A 22981-nucleotide genomic window follows, 5' to 3' on the forward strand; every position below is an offset into this window, starting at 1 on the left:
CAAGAGAAGAAATCTAAGCATGGTCTTTATCCATTTAGCAGAGTTCAGGCACTCCAGTCTCACTGGAAGAATAAGGTTTGCCCTGTGCTTCACCCAGGGCTGTCCTCATAACAGCCAAGGGTAAGAGAGAGAACAAAACCTATTGTTTCTGCAGTTCTCCTCAGCTATGTCAACACAATCTGGTGGGGAAGAGACCTCTGAGATGGCCTGTGTTGTATTCCTGTATGATTAGTTATCTTGAGAGAAGCTTTGTGATGCCAATCTCCTGAGCGCATTCACTGTTCCTGCTCCATCATGTGCATTTGAGCCCTTTTGTGGGCAAGGTGGATGAAGGGGAGAGGAGACTTCAGTGTTACTTAAGAAGATGCTGAACATTTTGCCACTGAGGGTACACCCACCCTTGGCATGATCGTTCTGTTCTTTCTGTGTCAGAACAGCATAAAGACAGTGCCACTTGTGGGGTCAACATGGAAAGATGAGGAACTGGGAGCAAGCGGAGTAGTAAACTCTGAGCCCTGCTCTCCCACTGACTGTGTGTGACCTTGGGGCATTTCATCTCACTGGATTTGTGTTTATTGACTGTTTTCCACATCCATGGGCTCTTTTTGTTTGCCAGCCCTTCCAGCCATGAGCTGTCTCTAAGTGTATATATAGATGCAATGCTTAGCTCAGCTAAGCCCTGATCTTCACTGTGGATTATTAGCATTTAAATAATAAAGCCATGGTTTATGATTACTTCATATGGAGACCCTGGCTCAGAGTTCTCTGTAGTGTTTGAGTGGTCTGCCCCGAGACAAGGACATCATTATGGTTTCTATCCTGGTGATAGACATCTTTCTGTTCTAGATTGGGCTAAGGGACATCCAAGTTGGCCAGCACACAGTAAGACTTGGCAGTGAGCAAAGACAAGAAAGACCTCTGAAGAGGTCAAGCATGGGAGAGCCTTTATATCTTGGTAGTAGCCTCCTTCCTGCCACCAAAATTCCCTGAAAAGCCTTAACTGAAGAAAGCTCAGAGCATCTTTATCCATCCAGAATATGTTGTCAGGAGAGATGATCCGATTAGGCTCTCAGTGTTGGAGCCACCGAGCTGTGCAGGGACCACGCAGAGCAAGATGTACTGGGCAGCTCCCACCTACCACATCCAAGCACTAATTAGCCAATACTCTTGACAGCTCCTGACACACATCGGGGTCTTTGCTCCCCTGCATTATTTGTATCAACTGAAATGAAGCTGACACAGGAGACGGATGATCTTTCATCTCCCAGCAACAGCAGAACAGTGGCAATAGGGAGCGAGGTTTTGCATCTGAACTCTGTTTTGGAGAATGGCTAAAAAATCATGGATTCTGGCAAAGGCAGATGGCACTCAGCAGGCATGAGATCTCCCTGTCTCTTGTAGATGGAATAATCTAGCTGTGTTTTTAATAACACCGCAGACCAGAGATGATGAGCACTGGCTGCTCGTGAAGACATTAACGCAAGAGGGTGTTTCTCTGAGGTATACGGCTTGGGAAAAGACCTACTGTTCAGTTGCAACACGTTTATTCTAGCAAATCACATCTGTAACTACCTTAGTTTCTACTGTACTGAAAAATCCTTTGTAAGTAGAGAAATTGTTATAGACTGCAAAGACCTGAGGACATTGAGGTTGCTTCCTTGGAGAACTGTAGGACCTGGCAGTCAGCAAATCAGAGTTATCTGCTTTGGAAAGAAAAGAGACGGAAAAAATAAGAATTTAGTGAATGAGGTGTGTACTGTGAAATTAGTAATTCCAGATGTCTGAAAGTGCTCTGTCTTCTTTTTTTCTCCCTGGGTAAATCAATTTATTTGGATCTGCTTTACACTTAAACCATATTAAAAACCATGACTTAAAATATTTGGTCATGATTAATGAAGGTTAAAGAATAAATGCCTTCCAAAGGAAGCCCAGGCCTTGTCTTCCTGGAATGATGACAATAAACAGACTGCTTCAATGTGCCACACTGCTGGAATTGTGATTTAACTCAGTCAAGCAGCCACGTAGCATTCACAAAACATGAACCCAATGAATTTTAGCCACATACACTGCAAACTCACAGTGGTAGAGAGCAGGAGACATTGAGGGAATTCCTATATTACAAATCCTGAATCAGTTCTTGCTTTATTTCATTGCTATATATTTTTAATGAAAGATGACAGACTCCTCAAGGCAGGTAGAGGAAGGACAAAATAAAACAAATAAAGCGAAACAGAAAGGAAGAATAATCCTATTCGTATTCTCCTTCTTCTTAATCTCCTTCACTGAAGCTGATCTCTGTAAATCTGCTGAGATTCCTATCAGGTTATATTTGTCTGCTCTTGAGATGTAAAAGGGAGAGCTGATTAACATCAAACGACACAAAGCGAATGGAGGAGAGCTTTGTTCAGGCTGTTGTATAATTACTACCCTTTGCTGGCTGCTTTATATCAAGTCTAAAAGGATCGGGGGGATTTCCTTTGGTGAAAGTGATCACTCTGTGTCTGCATTTTCCTTCCTTTTGCTCACTCTCTCCATGTGAGATCAGGTCTCCAAATTACTAGACAATTACACGTAATTGTAAATTATGTGATTTAATAGAAAATTTGTGTTTTACTATGCAAAATAAAATTGTGCTCTTAGTTAAGAATAAAGTCTCACCACCTCCTCAGACTTGGATTTAATCAAAGCTCAGCTCTGGACTACCTGTATTTTCTGAAGAAAAGCAGGCGTTCCTAGTGTCAGCCCACCTGAGCCAAGATCTAAGAGAGGTCAAGGGACTAATATTGGCTGGACATAGCTATCAAAGCTAGCTAAGGTGAAGTGAGATGAACATCTCTCAACTGAAGGTGTAAATAATATAACCTGGTAAGTTCAGAGCACCTTCTGATCATCCTAAAATGTGGATTTAGGGTTTTCTGAGATCAAAAACATAGGAAATAAAGAAATCACAAGGATCATTGAAGACTTGGAACATGCTCTTCATCCCACAGAGGCTTAGAAGCTCAGTGGATTTAGTGTATCCAGGAAAAAGTGAAGGCCCACAAACACGCTAAGAAGAGATCTCTAATGCTCTTTAATAAAATGGGAAAAGGGTGTAATCTCAGATTAGAAGCTAAAGCTGGGCATATGCAATGTATATCTTCCACCATGCAGACAATTACATTTTGAAGCAAATGACTCAGTGACAGGGATTAATTTTCTTCCCCTTGAAATCTTTAAATCAAGTTCATTTTTCTTTGCCTTCTGCTTGCTCAGGAGAAATGGATGCATTAACTCTAGAGAAGACTTAATGGATCCCTCCACTGTGTACTTCTAGCATATTCCATGGTGCCAAAATCTTCATAGGAGAAACAGATTCTTTTTTTTTTTTTTTAATTTTTCTGTTGAGGATTATTCTAGACAAGATCCTTGAAATACAGCCTCATAAAAGCTATTTTAGCTGTCACTTGCAGGAAGCCATGGACTTTGCACTGACACAACACCACAAGGTCTCAGGACATCTCTGGACTTCCTGTGCCCTGATCTGGATGTCCCTGTGACCACAAGTGTCCTGTGGCCAAGGGCCTCATGTTTGATTTGCCTGAGCTCAGCGCTGAATACACAACACATGGCCATGGGCTCTTTGTGTGCCTGTGCTGCAGCTGAGCAGCTCTGCCACCAGTGCTAGGGACCAGGGAAAAGGCAGGAGGTGATGGGGAGACAGTGGATGAAGATACCCCTGTGGGAATCCAAGAGTGATGAGGAAGAAACCCCACGATGGACATCACACTCCTCACAGGGAAAAAGCTCAGAGTGGTGACAACTTGCAGTGACATCCTCACCTTTCTGCTGTAGGAGGACTGTTACATTTGTCTTACAACTCAGAGGGATGTTGGGAGGGTGGACATCACTCCAGGGAAAAAGGGGTGGACAACAGGAATTATTTTGTCTAATAAAACAAAGTAAATTGCCCGTATCTATTGTCTCCACATTCACAGGCACACTTATGACATGAGACTCATGCTTGTCTTCCAGTGCTCCCAGACCTCACCTAACCCAAGCAATGGTAAAGGATTGGCACTGTCATCCTACCTTTCAATGAGTGCAGATGCTTTTAGAGGATAGAAAATCCCTTTGAAGGGCTGGGGATGCTCTGGGCATGGGATGGAGCACAATGGAAGTAACTTGGAAGCAGCATCTTTACAAACCTGCTTTGCAAGCAGATGTTTCAGCCACAAACCTTGCTGTGTTAGGGAATGTCAGTCTTCAGCAGGGTTACCCTGCTGGGTTGCAAGAACAAATTGTCCCAGAGGGTAAGCATGCCCATCACTGACTTCTTGTCTTTAAATCCCTTTTTGCTAAAAGAGGTTGGACAAGCCCATAGGAAGGTGTGCTCAGAGCACTCACCAGTGTCTTGTAATCAATCTGCTGTCGGATAAGCTTGTCCTCACTCAGCGAGTACCGGGCCTCCCCGGTGATTGAGTCGATGGGACCCTTTTCCATCTGCTGCTTGATGGCACAGAAGAGGGAGAACAGAGGTTCACCAGCACACTCCTGCAGGGGTGAGAGACAACCATGAGGTGAAACAGAAGGTAAGAATTCAACCTACATAGCGTCTCAGCGACTGCCATGGTTTGCCATCCCCAGCCACTCGAGACTGATGCATCAGGGGGGAATCGATCTATTTATTCCATACCACCGATGGTGCAACCAGCCCTCTCGAGTGTCCTGTCATGCGACAAAGTTGCCAGTGGTCCCCAGAAATGTTTGGGCTAGCAGAGCCTTGTAGGAGCTGCTCAAGCAATTGCCACCAGGCCCGAGGTTTGCAATGGAGCAGGTGGTGGGATGGGTGCCAGAGGACTTGGAGACAGATCTATAAGGGAGATGGACTTCTGGTTCCCCACATCTTGTGGCAGAGTCCACAGTCTCCCTGAGCACTCTCATGCTGGAGGCAAATAGGGATGGTCAGGCAGGAGCCATGACCCAGGGGAGATGTCCCCCTGGCTCTGTATGGTTGCATTGGTGATCTCAGATGTATGTGACCCAGCACAGGACAGCAACAAGCAGCACACAGGCAGGGCCAGCAAAGCACACCTCTCCCAAATTTCTTCTTCCCATCATTCGCACCCATTGCACTTCTCTTCCTACACTTTTCCTGGCCTTTCCTCCCTTGCTGCCCACGCTCTGCACATTTGCTGCCCTGCACCCCTCCTTGTGTTTTCTTCTATTGCCTCCCTCCCCCTTCATCTCTCCGTCCTTCCTCCCCTCCTCCCCACCTTGCCCTTTCCTCTTGCAATGTGTCCCAACTCAATGAGAGAGGTCATTTTCCTCTGGTGTAAATCCCAGCAAAAACAAGTTAATAATCTGAAGAAAAGTGGCCCCTTTCTCAGTTCCTACACCTGTCTCCCACTTAATTAGCTTATCTACCAGCAGCATATTGCTTCTGCGTGCCTGTCTCTTGCCCTTATCAGGCCTCTGTTCAGGCTAAGGCAAGAAGACAAGTAGCTGAGTGGTAGAAAAAAGCCTATTATAAAAGCGGTGCTTTAGAGAGTCACCTCCTTATATCCTTTCCTTTCAGCTGGAGGCAGGAATCTGATACTAAAGTCACTGAAATTACCTTCCAGGGACCTTCAAATCTATCCCATGTGTTCGTCCTTGAGCAGGTTGTGTCTGGGGAATGTTTAGGGCAATAGGATTGATTTGTAAAGCCTTGAATTGCCAGGCAGAGGGTGGCTGTAGTGTCCAAATGGGGTTGTAAGGTGTAAGAATATCTAGCAACTGCATTAGGAATCACAGAATCATAGAATGGTCTCGGTTGGAAGGGACCTTCAAAGCTCACGCAGTCCACTCCCTGCCATGAACAGGGACATCTTCACCAGCTCAGGTTGCTCAGAGCCCCATCCAGCCTGGCCTGGGATGTCTCCAGGGACGGTTCATCCACCACCTCTCTGGCCACCCTGGGCCAGGCTCTCACCACCCTCAGGCAACAATTTCTTCCTCATGTCTAGCCTGAGGAATAGAGGACAATTGCAAAGACCAGTTTCTTTCAAAAAGCCTCCCCAGGGAGGCATTCCGGGAGGAATGGGAGGACTCAGGGGGTATCTCAGATCTTTTAACTGCTTTGCTGATGAGCATCCTGCAAAGCCAATGCTATCTCCTGTTGGGATACAAAGCAGCAACAGCCTCAGCCCCTGATGCAGCAGTCAGATTCAAATGGCATATTGCATCCAGCCCTGTGTATTCAGAGGGTACATGGCCATGTCCAGGGCAGGCTCGAGGCAGCCTTTAGGCCAAGAAGAGCTTGGGCTCTGCCCTAAATTAAACTAAGCAGGGATCTGGTTATGGTATGGATAAAGCAGGTTAAGTATGGTGGAGGCACTGAGTGTGGTGGAGGCTCTGGGCATCAGTACTACCTCTGAACAGGGGTGGTAGGAGATGTCCAGCCACTATACACTGAAAATATGGATCACCATGTGATGGAGAACTGAGTCTGCTAGCAAAATTAGACCATTTTCAATATACATCTTCCCCAGGCTCTGAAATCCTTCATGTTTCAACACTGACTCTTAAATCTCACCACTGTCCAGGAGTAAGACCAACAGGCTGCCTCTCTAACAAACTGTCCCTCTTTGTTCTTCCTGGATCAGAAAACAGTCCTTCTCCCATTAGGCAGTGAGTTCTCTCTTGAAAATCAAAGCCTTTTCCTTTATACCTGGGAAGTTTTTGCCCCAACTGAACCTTACAAAGAAGAAATGTATTAAAGCAGCTGTTCATCCAGGCATGATGCTCCTCTTACCTTGAGGAACTTGTACAGAAGGAAGGTGAACCAGTTGGTGAGCATCTTCTCAGCCACAGACTCTGTCCTATAACAAACCCAGGAGAAAAAACAATTTGGAAATTATTTAGTCATGCTGGTCATATAAAATGACTAATCAAAAGATTGGTTTTGTCCATGTTTCTGTCCAGATTTCTGAAACCCATGGTAAGTTGGACATAACACCATCAGGATTAAGCGTGTTTTAGGCGCTCTGTTTTAGCTTTGGATTTAGTAAACTTTCAGACAAATCCTTACTATCCTTTTGATTCTCCTGTGACTAGAGAAGTCCCTGTATGTCTATGTCTCAGTTTCTCCACCAATGAAATAAAGATAACAACATTTGAGGGAACCTTCTCAGAGAAGGTCAGGAAGGATAGATCCGTCAAAAATGAGGAGCTCGGATTTAGGCCTTATGACAAGTAGGCTAGATAAATACTTAGAACTAAATCACCAGAGAATAGTTATCAGACACTGATTATCTCCCTGACATTTGGGAACGATTATACTCCTCAATGTGGAGCATTCACAGAGCTCTTCCTGTTGTCCTTGAATACTCTGTCCTCATCCAGACAAAAATTCATCTTGAGTCTTCAGGGTGAACTTTTCCTACAGAAGGAATGACTCAGAACTCTAGACATTAGCAGCACAGAATAAATCTGTGATGGCTCCAGTACATGCACTGATGTTGCTCAAGAAGAAAACAAAGTCTCTGTTTGGATGAACTGAAGTGGATCTTCTTTGTCCTAGCTATCACCAGAGCCACCCAGGGGTTCTCACTTAGGACTGCATCTTGCTTTTTAGCTTCCCCGGTCCTTCAGCATAAAGTTGATCTTGCTTCCTCTGGAGCATGAGACTTGCAAGGGGAAGGGCTTGCATCACTGGAGCTGTGTGCTTTGAACCAGCCAGCAGCCTTGTCTGAAAATAGTGTCCTGTTACATCAACACAGAATAGATGATGGTCTAGTTAAACACAGCTGATCTCTAGCCTGGTGTCCATAAGCGTTTCTCTGTTCTCACAGGCATATCTCACTTAGATGATGGGGAAAGCCCTTGAGGTGCTGGAGCAAGTTGAGAGAAGGGAATGAAGCTGATGAAGGGGCTGGAGCACAAGTGTGGTGGGAGCAGCTGAGGGACCTGGGGGGTTCAGCTGGAGAACAGGAGCTGAGGGGAGACCTTCTGATCTCTGAACTACCTGAAAGGAGCTTGGAGCATGGAGGGAGTTGGTCTCTTCTCCCAAGTTGCAAGCAATAGGACAAGAGGAAATGGCCTCAAGTTATGCCAGGAGAGGGTTAGATTGCATATTAGGAAAAATTTATTCCCAAAAAGATTTGTCAGGTATTGGAACAGGCTGCCCAGGGCAGCGGTGAAGTCACCAACCCTGGAGGGGTTGAACAGACGCAGAGATGAGGTTCTCAGGGACATGGGTTAGTGCCAGGGGTGGGTTAACAGTTGGACTCAACGATCTTGACGTTTTCTTCCAACCAAAATGATTCTGTGATTCTCTGATGGTGAGGCAGTGATAACAGAGGTGTTTGTTGTTGTTTCTGTTCTCTTGCCTGCATCCGGAAGAAGAGATTATATGGTCCCAGTTTGCTACCAGATTAAAATTGTATTCTCTTTGTCTACAGTGATCATTGCTGTGTCTCTCCCCAGAGACTACCTCTCTCAAAACCAGGCTATTTGCCCTTTATTCCCCTTGGCCAATGTCACCGAGCTGCTGTCCTCCACTGGTCACAGTATGGTATTCAGTTCCAGCAATCCCCATGCTTATCATGGTCTGAGATCCTCACATGGCATGTCATTGAGATAAGTGCTCTTTCTGATGCTCCCAGGTGTCACACCTGGGACCCACAATATGGTGCAAACTTAGCATCACCATGAGAAAAAGAAATGAAATCCCATAGTGTCTCTCTGCCTTGACAACTTTTGTCTCTTCAGGGCTGTAGATGTCATATGGGATGAACACTGGACACAGGTGAGGTGGGAAAATCATTCCAACCAGATCCTTCTTTCTGTCAGATACCCCCAAAACCAGCAATGCGGAAAGGTGTTGGATGATTCTCTTCCATCCACAGAGTCACAAGGAGGTAGGGGAAACATCAAGTTGAATCCAGCTGCTCCAAATAACTATCTGGTAACCTCACGCGTATTTGAATCTCAAGGCACTGAGCTGTTCACTTGTTCATCTGTAGACTCTGTTCTGGAACCTCTCAGTGGAGGACATTCATCTCAGAGTACAAACCATATCTCTGACTTCTCCTTATGTTTTCAGAGCTCGGAACAGTGGATGTGCCTTCTCTGTTCACTGGCTCTCCTTCCAATAGCCATATGTCATTTCCAACAAAGAGGACTGGAATTAGAACAGAGTTGGAAGAAGGAGAAAGGGGAAGATGGGTTGCTCAGGACAACTCAGGAATGAACAACCAGAGGAGATAAAGAGATGGGGAAAGGGGAAGAAAATGGAGAAAAAAAAAAGAGAGGAGACAGTCTGAAGAAAGCAGTGCCATCCAGCATCAGAGGAGAAACACAGAGAAGAAGCCTGGGGACAGCTGGAGGGAGGTCACCAGCCAGTCTGTAGGGCTTGAATCACATCAGAGAATCAACTGATACCGGAGCAAAGTCCAGTCTCTGCCCTTGGCTTTGCTACCCTGAATGCCAGGGAGTGCCTTCTCCTTTTTTAGCTGATTCTCCATAGTGGGCTGTGTGCCAGATGAAAACCCTCCCAGAAGGCAACACAGATCTCTTCCCTGCCCAAGTTGTCCATCACAATCAGCTGAGGGCTCCTCAAAGTTGGCTCTGAGCAGTGGCAAAGGGCATCCATCTCCAGTAGACTCACTCCTGATTTTACCTAGGGTCCTGACTTGATTCAGAGTGATTGGTTCAGACCATGAAAAGAGGATGAATATGACACTAAATGAAGAAGAGGCAGCATTTCCCTAGGCAGGGAAAGCACATTAATTACAAAGCAGTAGATTTCTAATTCACGCATTCCCGTACAACCCTGGTGGTTAAGCCTTAGACCTGACCAAGAAGCACCAACCCAAACTTGTGTCTGATATGAAACCACCTCTGTTGTCCTGCTCAGCACTGCTAGCAGCTTCAACAAGCTCCCCACACCAATGCTCAGGGAGAGACAGAAGATCTCAAAACCAGTTGAAGGAGACTCTCCATATGTCTGTATTTATCTCATAAACAAGAAACACAGCAGGGCAGTCCATGTCTCAGGTAGGAGAAGGCAGCAGCTGACTTACCAGGGATATAAAATCACCTCTTCTATGTGATATAGGTCCTACACCATGCAACTGGAATTTTCAGGTTAAAAGGAAACGTAAGTGTGAATGAATGTCTTAAGTACACAAAGAGTCCAAAGTAAGGATTAGGAGTCATGGGCTCCTGCTGGCTTTATGGAAGCTTTCTGGAAAATCCGCGTTAAAATCCACACAGAATCACACAGAATGTCAGGGGTTGGAAGGGACCTGGAAAGCTCATCCAGTGCAATCCCCCCACTGGAGCAGGAACACCCAGCTGAGGTTACACAGGAAGATGTCCAGACGGGTTTGAATGTCTGCAGAGAAGGAGACTCCACAACCTCCCTGGGCAGCCTGGGCCAGTGTTCTGTTACGCTTACTGAGAAGTTTCTTCTCAAATTTAAGTGGAACCTCTTGTGTTCCAATTTGAACCCATTAACCCTTGTCCTATCACTGGTTGTCACCGAGAAGAGCCTGGCTCCATCCTCCTGACACTCACCCTTTATATACTTGTAAACATTCATAAGGTCACCCCTCAGTCTCCTCTTCTCCAAGCTAAAGAGCCCCAGCTTCCTCAGCCTTTCCTCATAAGGGAGATGCTCCACTCCCTTAATCATCTTTGTTGCCCTTTGTTTTTCAGTTCTGTAACTTTTAATCATTGACTACTTTTTTGGTTGGGGTAGAGATGAAGCAAGATCTACAGACACAGTTGCTGAAAAGAATGCTCTGTTGGAAAGTCTTAAATGAGCAGGAAACCAGAAAGGGAAAGAAGTTCAGTGTTCATTCAGCCCTATTTGCCTTATTCACCCCTCTCTGCAAACGTCTTCATACCAGCCCTATGGGGTCACATGAAGTGGTGCTGTACACCAACCTGATTTCACACTACTACACAGAAGAAAAATCAAGCAAATTTGCCCTTTTCCTCCAAAGATGAGTAGGAAGCTTAAATTAAACAGTGGGGCACCAGCTGCCCAGCCCAGCTCACTCCAGCCCCAGGAATCCTCACCTCCGGAGCAGGAGCTTGGGGTGGTTCTTGCTCTCCAGATTTTTGTCTATGAGGTCAGCCAAGAGCTGTTTGAGGACATCAGTGGCGTACTCCAACTTGCTCTGCAGCACCGTCATGATCAGCGAGGCCACGTTACCACGGTCCCGCATGGAGAAGCTGCGCTGGGACTCCAGTGTGCGGATGAAGGACAGCAGGAAAACCTTGTTGTTAATGAGCTGGGCAAAGAGCTTCAGGCCTTTCTCCACCCGTTCCTGCCTGTAGCCAGGGACCTGCATGAGAAGAAAGGGAATTTATACCTTTTAGTTACTGCCTGCTGTGAGATCTCTCCCAAATGGCTTACACACCCTTTGCTATCTCTATTCCTTCATCCCTCCAGCAGCTCCAACTATACAGTTTGACATCAAGCAGAAGTAAGTTCTGACACAGGGAAAAGGGAAAAGCTGCTTCAAACAGCAGAAATAGTAATAATAATAATAATAATAATAACAACAACAACAACAACAAGGAGAAGAAGAAGAAGAAGGAGGAGAAGGAGAAGGAGAAGGAGTAGGAGAAGCTAGTCTTGCATCTAGCAGGCAGGTGAGTCCTCCTTTCTGCATCACAGGATTGTCCTGTAAAAAGGAAGAGACTTCATATGTCATCTGATGGTTAGGAAGTCTGAGAGACCTCCTAGACACGACCAGGTGATTACTTCCCAACTCTATGTTTCCCTCCCTGAGTAGTACATCAAAAAGAGATTGCTAATGCCTGGATGTGGTAACATACTATATTGTATTTTTATTGTACTTACACTTAGGCTTCACTGTATCTTCACCAAACACCTCTTTTTAATCCTTGCAAGAAACCTGCTTACAGAGATTTGGGGTTCAGCTTTAAGAAACTGAGACAAGCAGCAAGAAAGTGAACGGGGAATAGAGCACAGGGTCAGGTTTTGAGAAGATTAAGAGATGCAGTGAGGCAGTGGGTGAGATGGTGAGTATGCAGCTTGGACGTTTTTTGAAGAACTAGGTAGATGAAGGTGTGAGAGGACCTGTCTTAGAGGTCCCACTGCAGTAGGACCCCTTGTCTTGGGAGGTGAGATGGTTTGAAGACAGGTTTATAAGTCTCCAATATAGGTGAGGCTGGTGAACTAGTTTTTATAAGGAACAATTTAGGATCTTGACACTGGACTCTGGGCTCCAGAGTCAACAGTGGGTTTTACCCTTTCCAGTCTTTCTGTTCCTAGATGAAAATGCAGTGCAAACAGAGAATCCAAAACTAATTTCTCCATGTGGCTGAAGCTGTTCCAGCCCTTAAAATATCTTCCCTGGAAGCTGGTGGGTCTCAACACAGAGCAACACATGTCACTGGGACATGTATGTGTTAATAACCAAACAGATTTGGCACTTTAATCCAAAACAAATTGGCATGCTTAAACAACCAAGTAATGCAAGGCCCCTTAAAATGTCATTGCTTTTTCATTCTGAAAATGAGAGCTCTTAACTCTTTTTGCATACAACAAATAAATCACTTAGCAAATAGCTTGAGACAACCAACCAACCACTACCATCCATTCTGTCAATAATTATTTTTAACTCACTTGCTTGAACATTTAATATTGTCTATCCCCGGGTTATTATGGAGAATTAAAAAAATAACAAGGAAAGTATTTTCTACTGCATCTGGAAGCAGTTAATTAGCAAATGAACTGGAAATGAGTAAGACCAGCTCACTATGGGATCTATGATGGGTCCTTTTCTGGCTGCTACAGAGAAGGGAGCAGAATAGGAACTGCTTTCCTTGATATGTTGGTAGCCAAAGATCTTGACACAGAAAGAGCTTTTGAAGATTTACAGAGGATTAAGGGGGAAAAGAAAGATGAATGAAATGAAAGGAAGAAGAGATCAAAGGTGACAGATTGAAACATTAGCTCAGTGTGTCTCTGTATGTATCTGCATATGGGAGCATTCATACTAAAGCCTCTATAGGGGTCAGATGCTCTTCTGTGGTCAACTGGCTGGGGTTAATGAATATGGGGATTGTAACTGGCTGTGGGTATGATGAAAGTGTTCGTGTGTGTGTGTATATACATATATGAGAAAGATTCATCACCCCTTGTCTCTTGTGCTCATTTGTTGGTGCTGCTGAGCTACTTTTCCTGAGGGAAAGCAGCTTGAGGGCATCCCACCTGCTCCCCAAAGGCAAATATCTACAGTAGTCAGTGTGTAACTCAGCCTCCTATCCAATCACACAAGTCCTTGTTGCTGATGGACCAGGTTTTTTTAATGGTTCTCTCCACATCGTTTGAGGAATTTTGGCTCTCCTGATGGGAAGGAGCAAAGACGAGCAGGTATGCCTGATTACACAGTCAGCCAAGCATGGTATTGCCTGTGCCAACTCCTGTTCCTCCTCTCTGCCAACTAACCCTGGTCTTGGCCTCCAGCAGTCTCACCAGCCCATGCCAGAGCTTCTCTGAGGCTGAGCACTTGCCAAAAACTTTGCAGAGAGCTCAGTCAACGACCTCCATGGCCTTGGCCATGGTGTATCCCCTGCTTCTCTGGCCCAGGTACCCCTAGAGCAGAGCCTGTCCATCTGCCAAAGCCTGAAGGAGTTTTGGAGCATGGGCAGACCTCAGCCAGAGTCCCATCAAACTCATTGTTGAAAGTGAGGTAATGCAGGTTGCATCAGAACCCAACAGTGCTGGGCAACATCTCATTGTCCTCCCATCGCTGTGATCTGGAGAGTTGGGGTAAAGGAGGTAGATGCGGGCAGGGTACGGGCAGACTGGTGCTGTGTTTTTCTGACTTTCCTGAAAACCACAGAGCACATCAAAGATAAACCTCCTTTGGTTAATGCAGGTTACTTCTATAAGTGTTACCAGGAAAAAACTTCTCAGTAGTGTCAGGGTTGTGCAAAGCTGGAGTGACACTGGCAGCTATGTTGCTCTGTCATACAACTTCTTTTCCTGATCTCTGCAGATCTGTAATTAACAAATCCAGTCTAACAACCAAACCCCAGCAGGACTAAGACCAAGGAGGAGCTTGATACAGTAGACCTAATGTACACAGATCTATGAGAATCTTCCAAATAGATGAGTGATCAAACAGAATTTAACATCTAAGATATCAGCAATCACCTTCCCCTTTCAACCTGGATTTTTAATGGGTTAAAATCACTGGTAGGGCACAACATTGTAAGCTATCATGTCCTCACCACTGACACAATATGTCTTGCATTCAGGACAGAACTGGGAGGCATGAGAGGAGACAGAAGCGGGAGATGTTGATTTCTTACCTCCAGATCCCTCAGGACTGGATGATCTTCAATACCAGGGAAAAGCACCCTCATAGTATAGGTTCGGTAATCGAGGAAGGGGATCCCAGCTCCATCCAGATCGCTTGTCAGCTCGTGAATATCCGTCTGTAGTTCTGCAAAGGCTAACACAAAAAAAGAACGACTCATAGCAATGACAGTCCAGATCTCCCTCACTGTGATGGGAAAATCCCTCAGGCTCATGTGCATAAGTCTGAAGTACAAGTGGAGAAGCAACATTTGGAGAGGGAGAAGGTGGACTAGAGCAGTTTCACCTTTCCTACAACACAGTATTCACAGGGACATGTGCCAAGGTTCTCCCTGGACTGTGAATTAGCAAATACAGCTTGGATAGAGTGGAGGGACACTGGGCTTAGGGAAAATAGGCAAAGTCAGATTAGAACCAGGTTTAAGCCAGACTGACAGGGTTCAACATTCCTGTTCCTTGGTGATACTTTGGCTCAAAGCTTAGTAGCTTGATATCTCCCTTCTACCAACACTGACATGGTGTTAACCTTCTTTCCTCATCCAACCTTCTTTGTACTATCCTACCTTCTTTGCACTCCAGTGCCACCCTGGACTCCAGGTTGTCCATCTGCATCTGCAGACGCTTGAGGGTGAGGTCGCTTTCTCTGGATTTGCGCTTGTACGCAATCAACACAGCCACAATGAAGATGATGAGCAGGCCACCAGCCACCGCAATGCTGACTATAGCTGGCAAGCTGAGAGGGCTGTCTGGGGAGATGTAGACCATCCCTGGGGAGAACTCCATCCCTCCTACACGAGCCTAGAGGGAAAGCAGGAAAACGTCACATTGAAACTGAAGAACAAACAAGAACACAGAGAAACACAACTCCCTGACTAAGGTTGAATTACAACCTCCCCTTCTCTCCCAAGATAAACAGGGCACGAAGTACTTGGATAGAGAGTGGCTAAAAAACACTTGAAATGTCATGTAGAAGCAACTCTGTTGGTAGAGTGACCACGAACACAATCAACAAAAAGACTCCTGGTGAGACGAATCTCACTAGTTTTAATGTCCTGGCTACGCAGAAGTTTGGGGTTCATTATGGGTTTTCCATTCCCTGTCCCAAACATCTATGTTGTTTCGGACTGCTCTGATGACACTTAATCCCAAAATGCACACGGGACACAGAGCTCATGGTTATGGTCTGATGAGTCATAAACTCATATTGGACAAGGGACATCTGACCAAGACAGCTGGCACAGCATCAGTCAGGAGAGTAGGAACGTAGAAATCAGAGTCACAATTTGCTTTTGACTCTTCAAACAGAGAAAACTGTATCTGAAAGCCACTGGTATAGGAAAAAAAAAAAAAACAACAAAATCCACAGAGGCTGGTCAATGCTCTTTACATCTCCTCTTCTAGCCACTCATTGGCAGGGTGACTGCAGATCAGTGGAAGAGGAGCTGAACACAACTTTCTGCTTCCCATGCACCTAGAGGTTCCCAGGGCTCTGGGACAAGATGCTGTGCATAAACATTTCCTTTACCAGCCAGAAACAAACCCTGCAGGCAGCCATGCTGCAAGCCCAACAAAACACTCTGCTGAAGCACGACCATTAGGAGCACATTTTTACAACATGAACACCACTCCCAATGTAATCCCATGAGGTACTGCTTGCTCAAGGCTACTACAAGTTTGTTCAATGCTATTTGTAGAGTAGGATAAGTTTGAGTGGCACGGAGAAAAGCATTGCTGAGTAACACGAGGCTTCTAGAACTGTGCTGTTGTAGGGGAACACTGGTTATAGATGAACATAAAGATAGGAAAATGCCAGGCAAAGAGCATGCAGGATCGTGACATCATGACGAGCCTCATCACTTAACCTCAGCTGAGCTTTGTCACAGAGAGGCACAGCAGGCCCTGCACAAAGTGTGACATTTTGCTGCCAGGCAGAAATGCAGCCAAGACCCCATGACTGTGTGCTTCCCCTTCCCACTGCAACAAGGACCATTGTAGTATGTAAGTGAACCTTTTTCCTTTCTCTTTTATGGGGTCTTTCTCACCTTCCCAGCTTCCACAGCAAATAGTGGAACTATCGTTTACAACCCAACCTGAACATTCCGTTTCACCAAACAACAGTTTGGCCACTTGTTAAACATATTAGTCATGATTTTTGTTCTAAATGGTGCTATGGAAGAGCCACATTTTCTCTAGCAAAGTCTTAGGAGCCACATGTAGCACTTTAGTAGTTCTTGCTGTGCAAAACTTAACTGTGGTAGCATCTTTCCTAGTGCAAGTTTGTCCTGGCTAAAGGTGTCTACCCTAGGACGAGAGGAATTTTTCCCTGAACTTCAATCACTAGGTTGGACCATCTCTCCATTCGCTATACAAAGAGTCCAGTGTGACTTTCTATATGTAATTGCCTATATTAGATACCAGCAAATCTTCAAATGTACTCCACTCCATTGTAGACTTTCTCCAACATAATTACTCATGGATCTTCCTCATGTTTCTTCCTTGGTAAAGAGCTTGCCTCTGAGTTTTAGTTAATCTTTCTTAATCATTACTTAGACCTTTTAGTTCCTTTCTATGTTATTTTTCATATATTTAACTTTGCCATTGTATAAAAGATAGCTGAACCAGATTAAAAACTTCTTGACATCAATGTGTGTCATTGTCATTTTTCCTTCACTTAGAAATAATCTCAGTGTTGCAATTGTTGATTTAGTCCCATGGTCTCCTCTCAGACTTAGCCCACCCCACTTTGCAAGAGAGGGTTTGTTCAGCATTTTACTCAAGGTCGCACAGCAAATCGTTTGCAGAAACAGGAGAAGGACTTGGGAGAGCCGCCTGTCAATTATCTTGACTGCCAAAGTGACATGCATGTGGAACATGGGAATACATTTTGTATGAACCCATGCAACAGAGCTGCTGTGCCATGCTGGAGGAGACATTTCCCAGCCCAGCTGTCCCCCTGGTAAGTTCCAGATGCAAAGTCCAACCTCGAGCACTGGCCTCCATCACAGGTGACCTTCTGTAGTTGGTTCCCAGCCCAGATGCTGTCAAAGGGTTGCCTCAGTGTTGGCAGTTGAAGGACAAATCTGTAATTTGCCCCTAACACTGATGCTCATTAACAGGCTTCAATGCAATCATCTTGCCATGTTTCCAGCAGCATCTCTTGTTTGATCAGCGTCCTCAAAGAGGGATTATTTTATTCTCTATGGCTTCGCTTAAGCTGTCCCAAGCTGCAGGAGCAGGGGAGTCTTCCCAATTAGTAAGACCTGACCAGATGTTCATCTTCCCTGATCCCCAGGGGTTGATTATTGCTCACCTGGCTTTGATTTTTCTCTCTCCAAGATTGGCTTTGTCCATTTCTGACTAACCATATGTTTAATTATATTCATGAAAATGACAGGGAACATATATTGCCTTGTTCAAAAGCTTTGGTATTCACACAGGGAAAATCTCTCACTTCATTATTGCTCCTTTTGGAGTGTCTTAATGTACTTTACAATGAAGTAAGAGCCACAGAATATTTGCATGTCTGAAAAAGATTATTACCTCTATTTTCCAGATTACAAACTTCGGCACAGAGAAGTTAAGTAGCCAGTATGAGTTCTCACAGAAACAGTCACAAATGAGACTCAAAATGGTCACCATAAGCTCCCTATTTTCTAAAAGTCCTCAGAAAACTCTCTTTTTAAAGATACATGCAGTGTGATTCCATCAATGTCTATGATCTCACTGCACTGAAATAAATAAATGTGTGACAGATACAGCTTTGAGAGGGCAACAGAGAGATGGAAAAAAGCAGATCACAAGGAATGAGGAACATTGATCATCTATATGTCTGATGTCAGTTGTTAGCTTTTGCTGGGTTTCCACTCACAGCTCGGCACAACTCGAACAAGTTTGCTGATGTGCTGTTTATCAAGCAATAACATTGAGGAATGCAAATTATTGAAGGGGAAGTAAAGAAGGAGTGAATAAATCAATGGTGAGAGGAGGAAAAGCGCTCTCAGATGTAATCACTAGGTCAATTTTTCACGAGTTCCAGGAAGGATAGGCAGGAGTATACTAAGTGGTATTGATGTCAAAACCTCAAACTCCAGTCACACTAGTCTATATTTTGCATTTATTTTTCTCCTACATAAAGGCAAACTTTAGCCACCAGCATGTCAGTAATTTCTGAGTTTAACGATGTATGCATGTAGGGAACATGTTACGTATATGAACCCACATGGGCACCCTGGGTTCACACAGTCTGTACAAAACCAAAACAGAGACAAACTTTCCTAAAAGGTTTTGATTATGAAAGGTTTCTCACTGTCCATAAAGATCTCCAGGTTATTCTTCTACTTCTCCAAGTTACTTTTGATCGGGATATTACATCAAGAATGGTCCCTGATGTTTATGGTATCTACGGAAAATTGTGAGGTGAACTCCTGGTAGATCTTCGCCAGCTCTTCATCATTGGTGTGAACTCCCAACCCACCCAAGCAGGAAAGGTTAATGAGCTTCAAGCACCACTTACCATCACCTTGTGCCGTCCAATGAGGTTTGGGGACTCACACAGTAGCTGCACATCTGATACGGTCACCGCACAGGGCTTCTCACCAACCAAAACAGTGTAGTTCAGCTTGGCATTCCCTCCTGCTACTGGTGGGATCAGGTTCTTGCCCTGGATAGAAAGGAATATCACCCCCACACCCCCCCAAAAAAATTAAAAAATCATGAAAGAGTTTGTCTTCCATCTCTAGTTTGTTCCCATGACACAAGGGTTAAAATTGCACTTTACATTTGTGGTTCACCATTTGTTAGCACAGAGGAGAAGGCGATTTAGAAAGTCACGCTGAGGACAGCATAGATGACTACAGACTGTAACCAGTCAAAACAGCCTGTCCTGCTCCTCTCTCTCTGGAACTAAATGAGAAACTGTGCACACAAGTCTTCCACAAACCCCCTCACAAAACCTATTCGGGCAAGTAAGACAGACTCCTTCCCAAACATGCAAGAAGGTATTCTGCAGGCACAGTCATTTATTTGCATATGCACCACATGCAAGTACTGACATGGAAATGTTCAATCATAGAATTCCTTCTCTATATTGCTGCCCAGATTACAGAAATGACAAAGGACTAGTGCAGGTTTTAAGCAGGAGTGAGAGGAAGGTCTCGAAAAGCCAAGAAAGAAAATAGACTTGGGTATTTAATTGCCAGCGCTGTTGCAATGGTAGAAAATGTTCTTCTCTGGTGAACAGCAGTGGGTATGAGTTTAGGCAGCACGCAGGTAGCTGCAGCAGAAGTTTACATTTTCTAGTTATGGGTATTGGCAGATGCTGAGCAGTGATCAGTGTCTGCAGATTCTGACTCTGATATGATGTGATATGGTAGGTGCAATGAGTAGAGGAAATCTCTGGGTTGCATTCTGGATACCACTGCGATTTGTGGGGTGCTGGCAGACACAGAGAGGCAATAGGCAGTGTGTTTTTGCCCTTCCTTATCCAGACCTTGGTCTCCATCTCACCTTCAGTATAATGGGACTTCCCGGCTTCAGCTCCAGGATCCCTGAGGGATTGAAAACCTCAAAGATTGGGTTTGGATAGTAGGTGAAGTTGGTTTTGTTGAGAATCAGCAGGGACTGCACGTTGTCAAGAATGAAGCCAAACTCCTCTGGACGCTCAGCGAGCTCAGACTGGTGATTGGGGTCAACAGCCAGCGCTGGAGCCTGGCAGGTCATCTCTGTGCTGTTCTGCACCTCGCAGTCCTGGAGGGAGACACCCAACACAAGGAGATTTTATGAAAAATGCCCCCAGTCCCATTTCAGACCACAGGACGGTTGGGGTTGGAAGGGACCTCTGGAGATCATCCAGTCCAGCCCACCTGCTAAAGCAGGGTCACCAGAGCAGATCACACAGGAAGGTGTCCAGGCGGGTTTGAATGTCTCCAGAGAAGGAGACTCCACAGCCTCTCTGGGCAGTCTGGGCCAGGCTCTGGCACCCCAAAGGAAAGAAGTTTCTCCTCATATTCAGATGGACCCTTCTGTGCTTCAGTCTGTGCCCATTGCCCCTCATCCTGTTGTTGGGCATCACTGAAAAGAGTCTAGTCCATCCTCTTGGGATCATCATCCTGGTGGATCAATACCACCCAGTGAAACACTAGCCTACCTACTGCTGAAAGACAGAAGAAGCAGAGCTCCTTGGTTATTGTGAGACAGGATGGTGCTTCCCTGCTTCACAACATGACCCATACCCATCAAGCAAGTGAGGTTGGAAAGGGATTAGGAAAGTTTTGCTGAGACAGGCGTGTAGAGCTTTCCTGAAGGAGCTCAGCCTCTGGGGTTGCCAGTGTCAGCACCTTCCCATAACCTCATTTCCACCTGGAAACAAAGTCTTTTGGTTTTGTTTCACTTTGTTTTTTAATACAGCAGAGACTAATCAAAGCCAGCCCGTAATTAGCTCTCACACTTTGGAGATCAGTCCAAAAATGTATGTCCAGTGCATGCTCAGTTGTGTCCAAGATTAGCGTCTAAACATCAGATTACCTGAAATGAAGGAAGCTGGAGTGCTGAAGACAGTGGGGCAAGTCTTAGGAGATGCTGAAGTTTGGTTCCAGCCCTGCCAAAGACTTGGGTTTTTTTCTCTATTTGATGAGTGGGTAATAGATTGTGCAAGATGTTTTATCCTGACTGACATTTTAAACAACTAGGAATTAGATGTCTGGTTGTGCTTCAGGATCTGAGCCTTCATCTTTCTACATCACGGTTGCTACCACAATGTACCTGGTCTCACCAGGAACCAAGAGGCTCTATGGGGAAACAGCACCAGCTCAACGGGATCCCAGTTGTGCTTGACATGAGAATATTTTCCAAACTAGTCTGATACCTCCAGCACTGAGAGCACACTCATTTTCACAGCTAGCACAGCTTAAGTGTTAATATTTGGCGCAAATCAGTGACTTGGACTAGCAAGTCAGATGTTCTTTGCTGTAATAGCTCTTAGAAGGAAGAAAAGGCACCAAAGTGTTTCACAGCATAAAACTGATGGGCAGTTCTACATGAGCATGTGTGAGACGATGAATAGGCTTCATCAACTGCACAATGGCATGATTGCTTGAGCCCACTGTGTCTCACAAAACCTGGAGTCTGCTGGAAGAACAAGATGAAGTCAGGAAAGCTGCTAATTCTGCAGGAAAGCTAATGAAGTGTTTGGCTGTGCTGTACCAAGAAATACAATGTATTACCAAAACATACCTATGCGTACACACAATAAGTTGGATCAGGGTTCATAAGGGACTGGAAGATTGTCAGTCAAGATTCGCATCAGACCCAGAAACCAGTCTCAACAAATATTTCCTGAATCTGGTGAGGTGTGAGAGGTGACAAATTTGCTTTGGGTTTGGCTTTATGAAGGGAGATATTAGATCATGGCAGAGCTGGGATAAAACCAAGATCTGTCTCTCAATTTGTGAATGGTAGATACAAATGAATATACTTCATATTCCTGCATTTTCTTTTTGGATCTACCACAGTTTCACCATTGCTAATGTCTCATCAGATGATTTTAATGTCCACAAAGTGCTATGAGTACCTTGGGTGGAAAATCCAAGGACGGATCCTAAAACCTGAGAAATGCAGAGGAGCTGAACTTCCTGCCATAACCCCTCAGTATTTTTTTTATTTTGGAGCCTCTTCTTCTGGGATGTCTTTTCACACTTGGTCCCAGAAAGTGTCCATATACAGCCAACACCTTTTCAGATGGTGTTGCATGGGCTCATCCTCCAACCTACTGTGGGTACCAGTAAATGCTGCTTACTCCTGAGTTTACTAATTAGAGATCCTAAACTTAGATATTTTATAACTCTTATCTGGAGCTTCTCAGCAGCTACGGGTAACTGGCTCCTTCCAAGTGAATTATGCTCCCAGACCATAGTGAGGCTCCACTGACCTGAGCTGATTCTGATTCCTCAGGTGAATTAGGCTGTAAATCTAGCTGGTTAAACCTGGATACACCCTTGCAGGATCCCAAATAGTCCAGGGAGTGGACAAAGTGGTACCAAAGAGTGTTATTCACAGTCCCACCCAATCTTAGCATGCCCAGCTAATAACCTGAATCTGAGTCTACTTATGCATAGATAAAGTTGATAAATACCGTAGGTTGTACATTGGTCAGTAAAGAGAACAGGGATCCTTGAGCCAACAGAAGAAACAGGCTCAACAGAGACCAGAATCTGAACCACCCCTCATGACGTCTCTCTCCTTTCTTGCTTTGGTCCAATGCTCCTTCATGAAGAGGGGAAGGGGTGATCTTTCTGAAAGCAAGTCATGCCCTCTTTTCTGGATGCAATAGGATATTTCAACTTCCAGAGCTGTTAGGCAGCCTCTGCCACCACCTTGGACATGTCCTCTCCTGTGACTGATTGCCATCGCAGCAGTCATACTCACATTGACATGTTCCTTTCCACCGTGCTTTGCCCGGATCTGAGGGTTTTGGATCAGGTCTAGGTGAGTTCCCCACACTGCAATGGGTGTGTTGCCACTAGGGAAGAAGAAATGCAAGAAAAGCATGAACCCATCTAATAGATATCAGGACTGATTGCACAAGCAATGAGTGATCTGTAGTCCTAAATGTTGGTTGCGAAGTGTCTGACCACATCCAACAGTCCCATTGGAAAA

The 22981-nt window shown here is 45.0% G+C and overlaps 1 protein-coding gene across 2 annotated transcripts in view; it reads right to left on the reverse strand.

Annotated features, from left to right (window-relative positions):
• Nucleotides 1-22981, reverse strand: part of PLXNA4 (plexin A4) — a 488679-nt gene that overhangs the window by 39697 nt on the left and 426001 nt on the right. The window contains exons 17-24 of one of the 2 annotated variants that reach the window (XM_065829757.2): nucleotides 22751-22844; nucleotides 19835-20074; nucleotides 18843-18989; nucleotides 14893-15127; nucleotides 14323-14465; nucleotides 11050-11318; nucleotides 6776-6842; nucleotides 4387-4533 (exon numbers count right to left, since the gene is read on the reverse strand). In XM_065829757.2, the coding sequence (XP_065685829.1) occupies nucleotides 4387-4533; nucleotides 6776-6842; nucleotides 11050-11318; nucleotides 14323-14465; nucleotides 14893-15127; nucleotides 18843-18989; nucleotides 19835-20074; nucleotides 22751-22844 (1342 nt within the window). Of the gene's footprint in view, nucleotides 1-4386; nucleotides 4534-6775; nucleotides 6843-6871; nucleotides 7726-11049; nucleotides 11319-14322; nucleotides 14466-14892; nucleotides 15128-18842; nucleotides 18990-19834; nucleotides 20075-22750; nucleotides 22845-22981 lie in introns of those variants that run through there. The other variant, XM_071803541.1, reaches the window with a different exon arrangement.

This window comes from Patagioenas fasciata, chromosome 1 (genome assembly GCF_037038585.1).
Source record: "Patagioenas fasciata isolate bPatFas1 chromosome 1, bPatFas1.hap1, whole genome shotgun sequence".
Lineage (NCBI taxonomy): Eukaryota > Metazoa > Chordata > Aves > Columbiformes > Columbidae > Patagioenas > Patagioenas fasciata.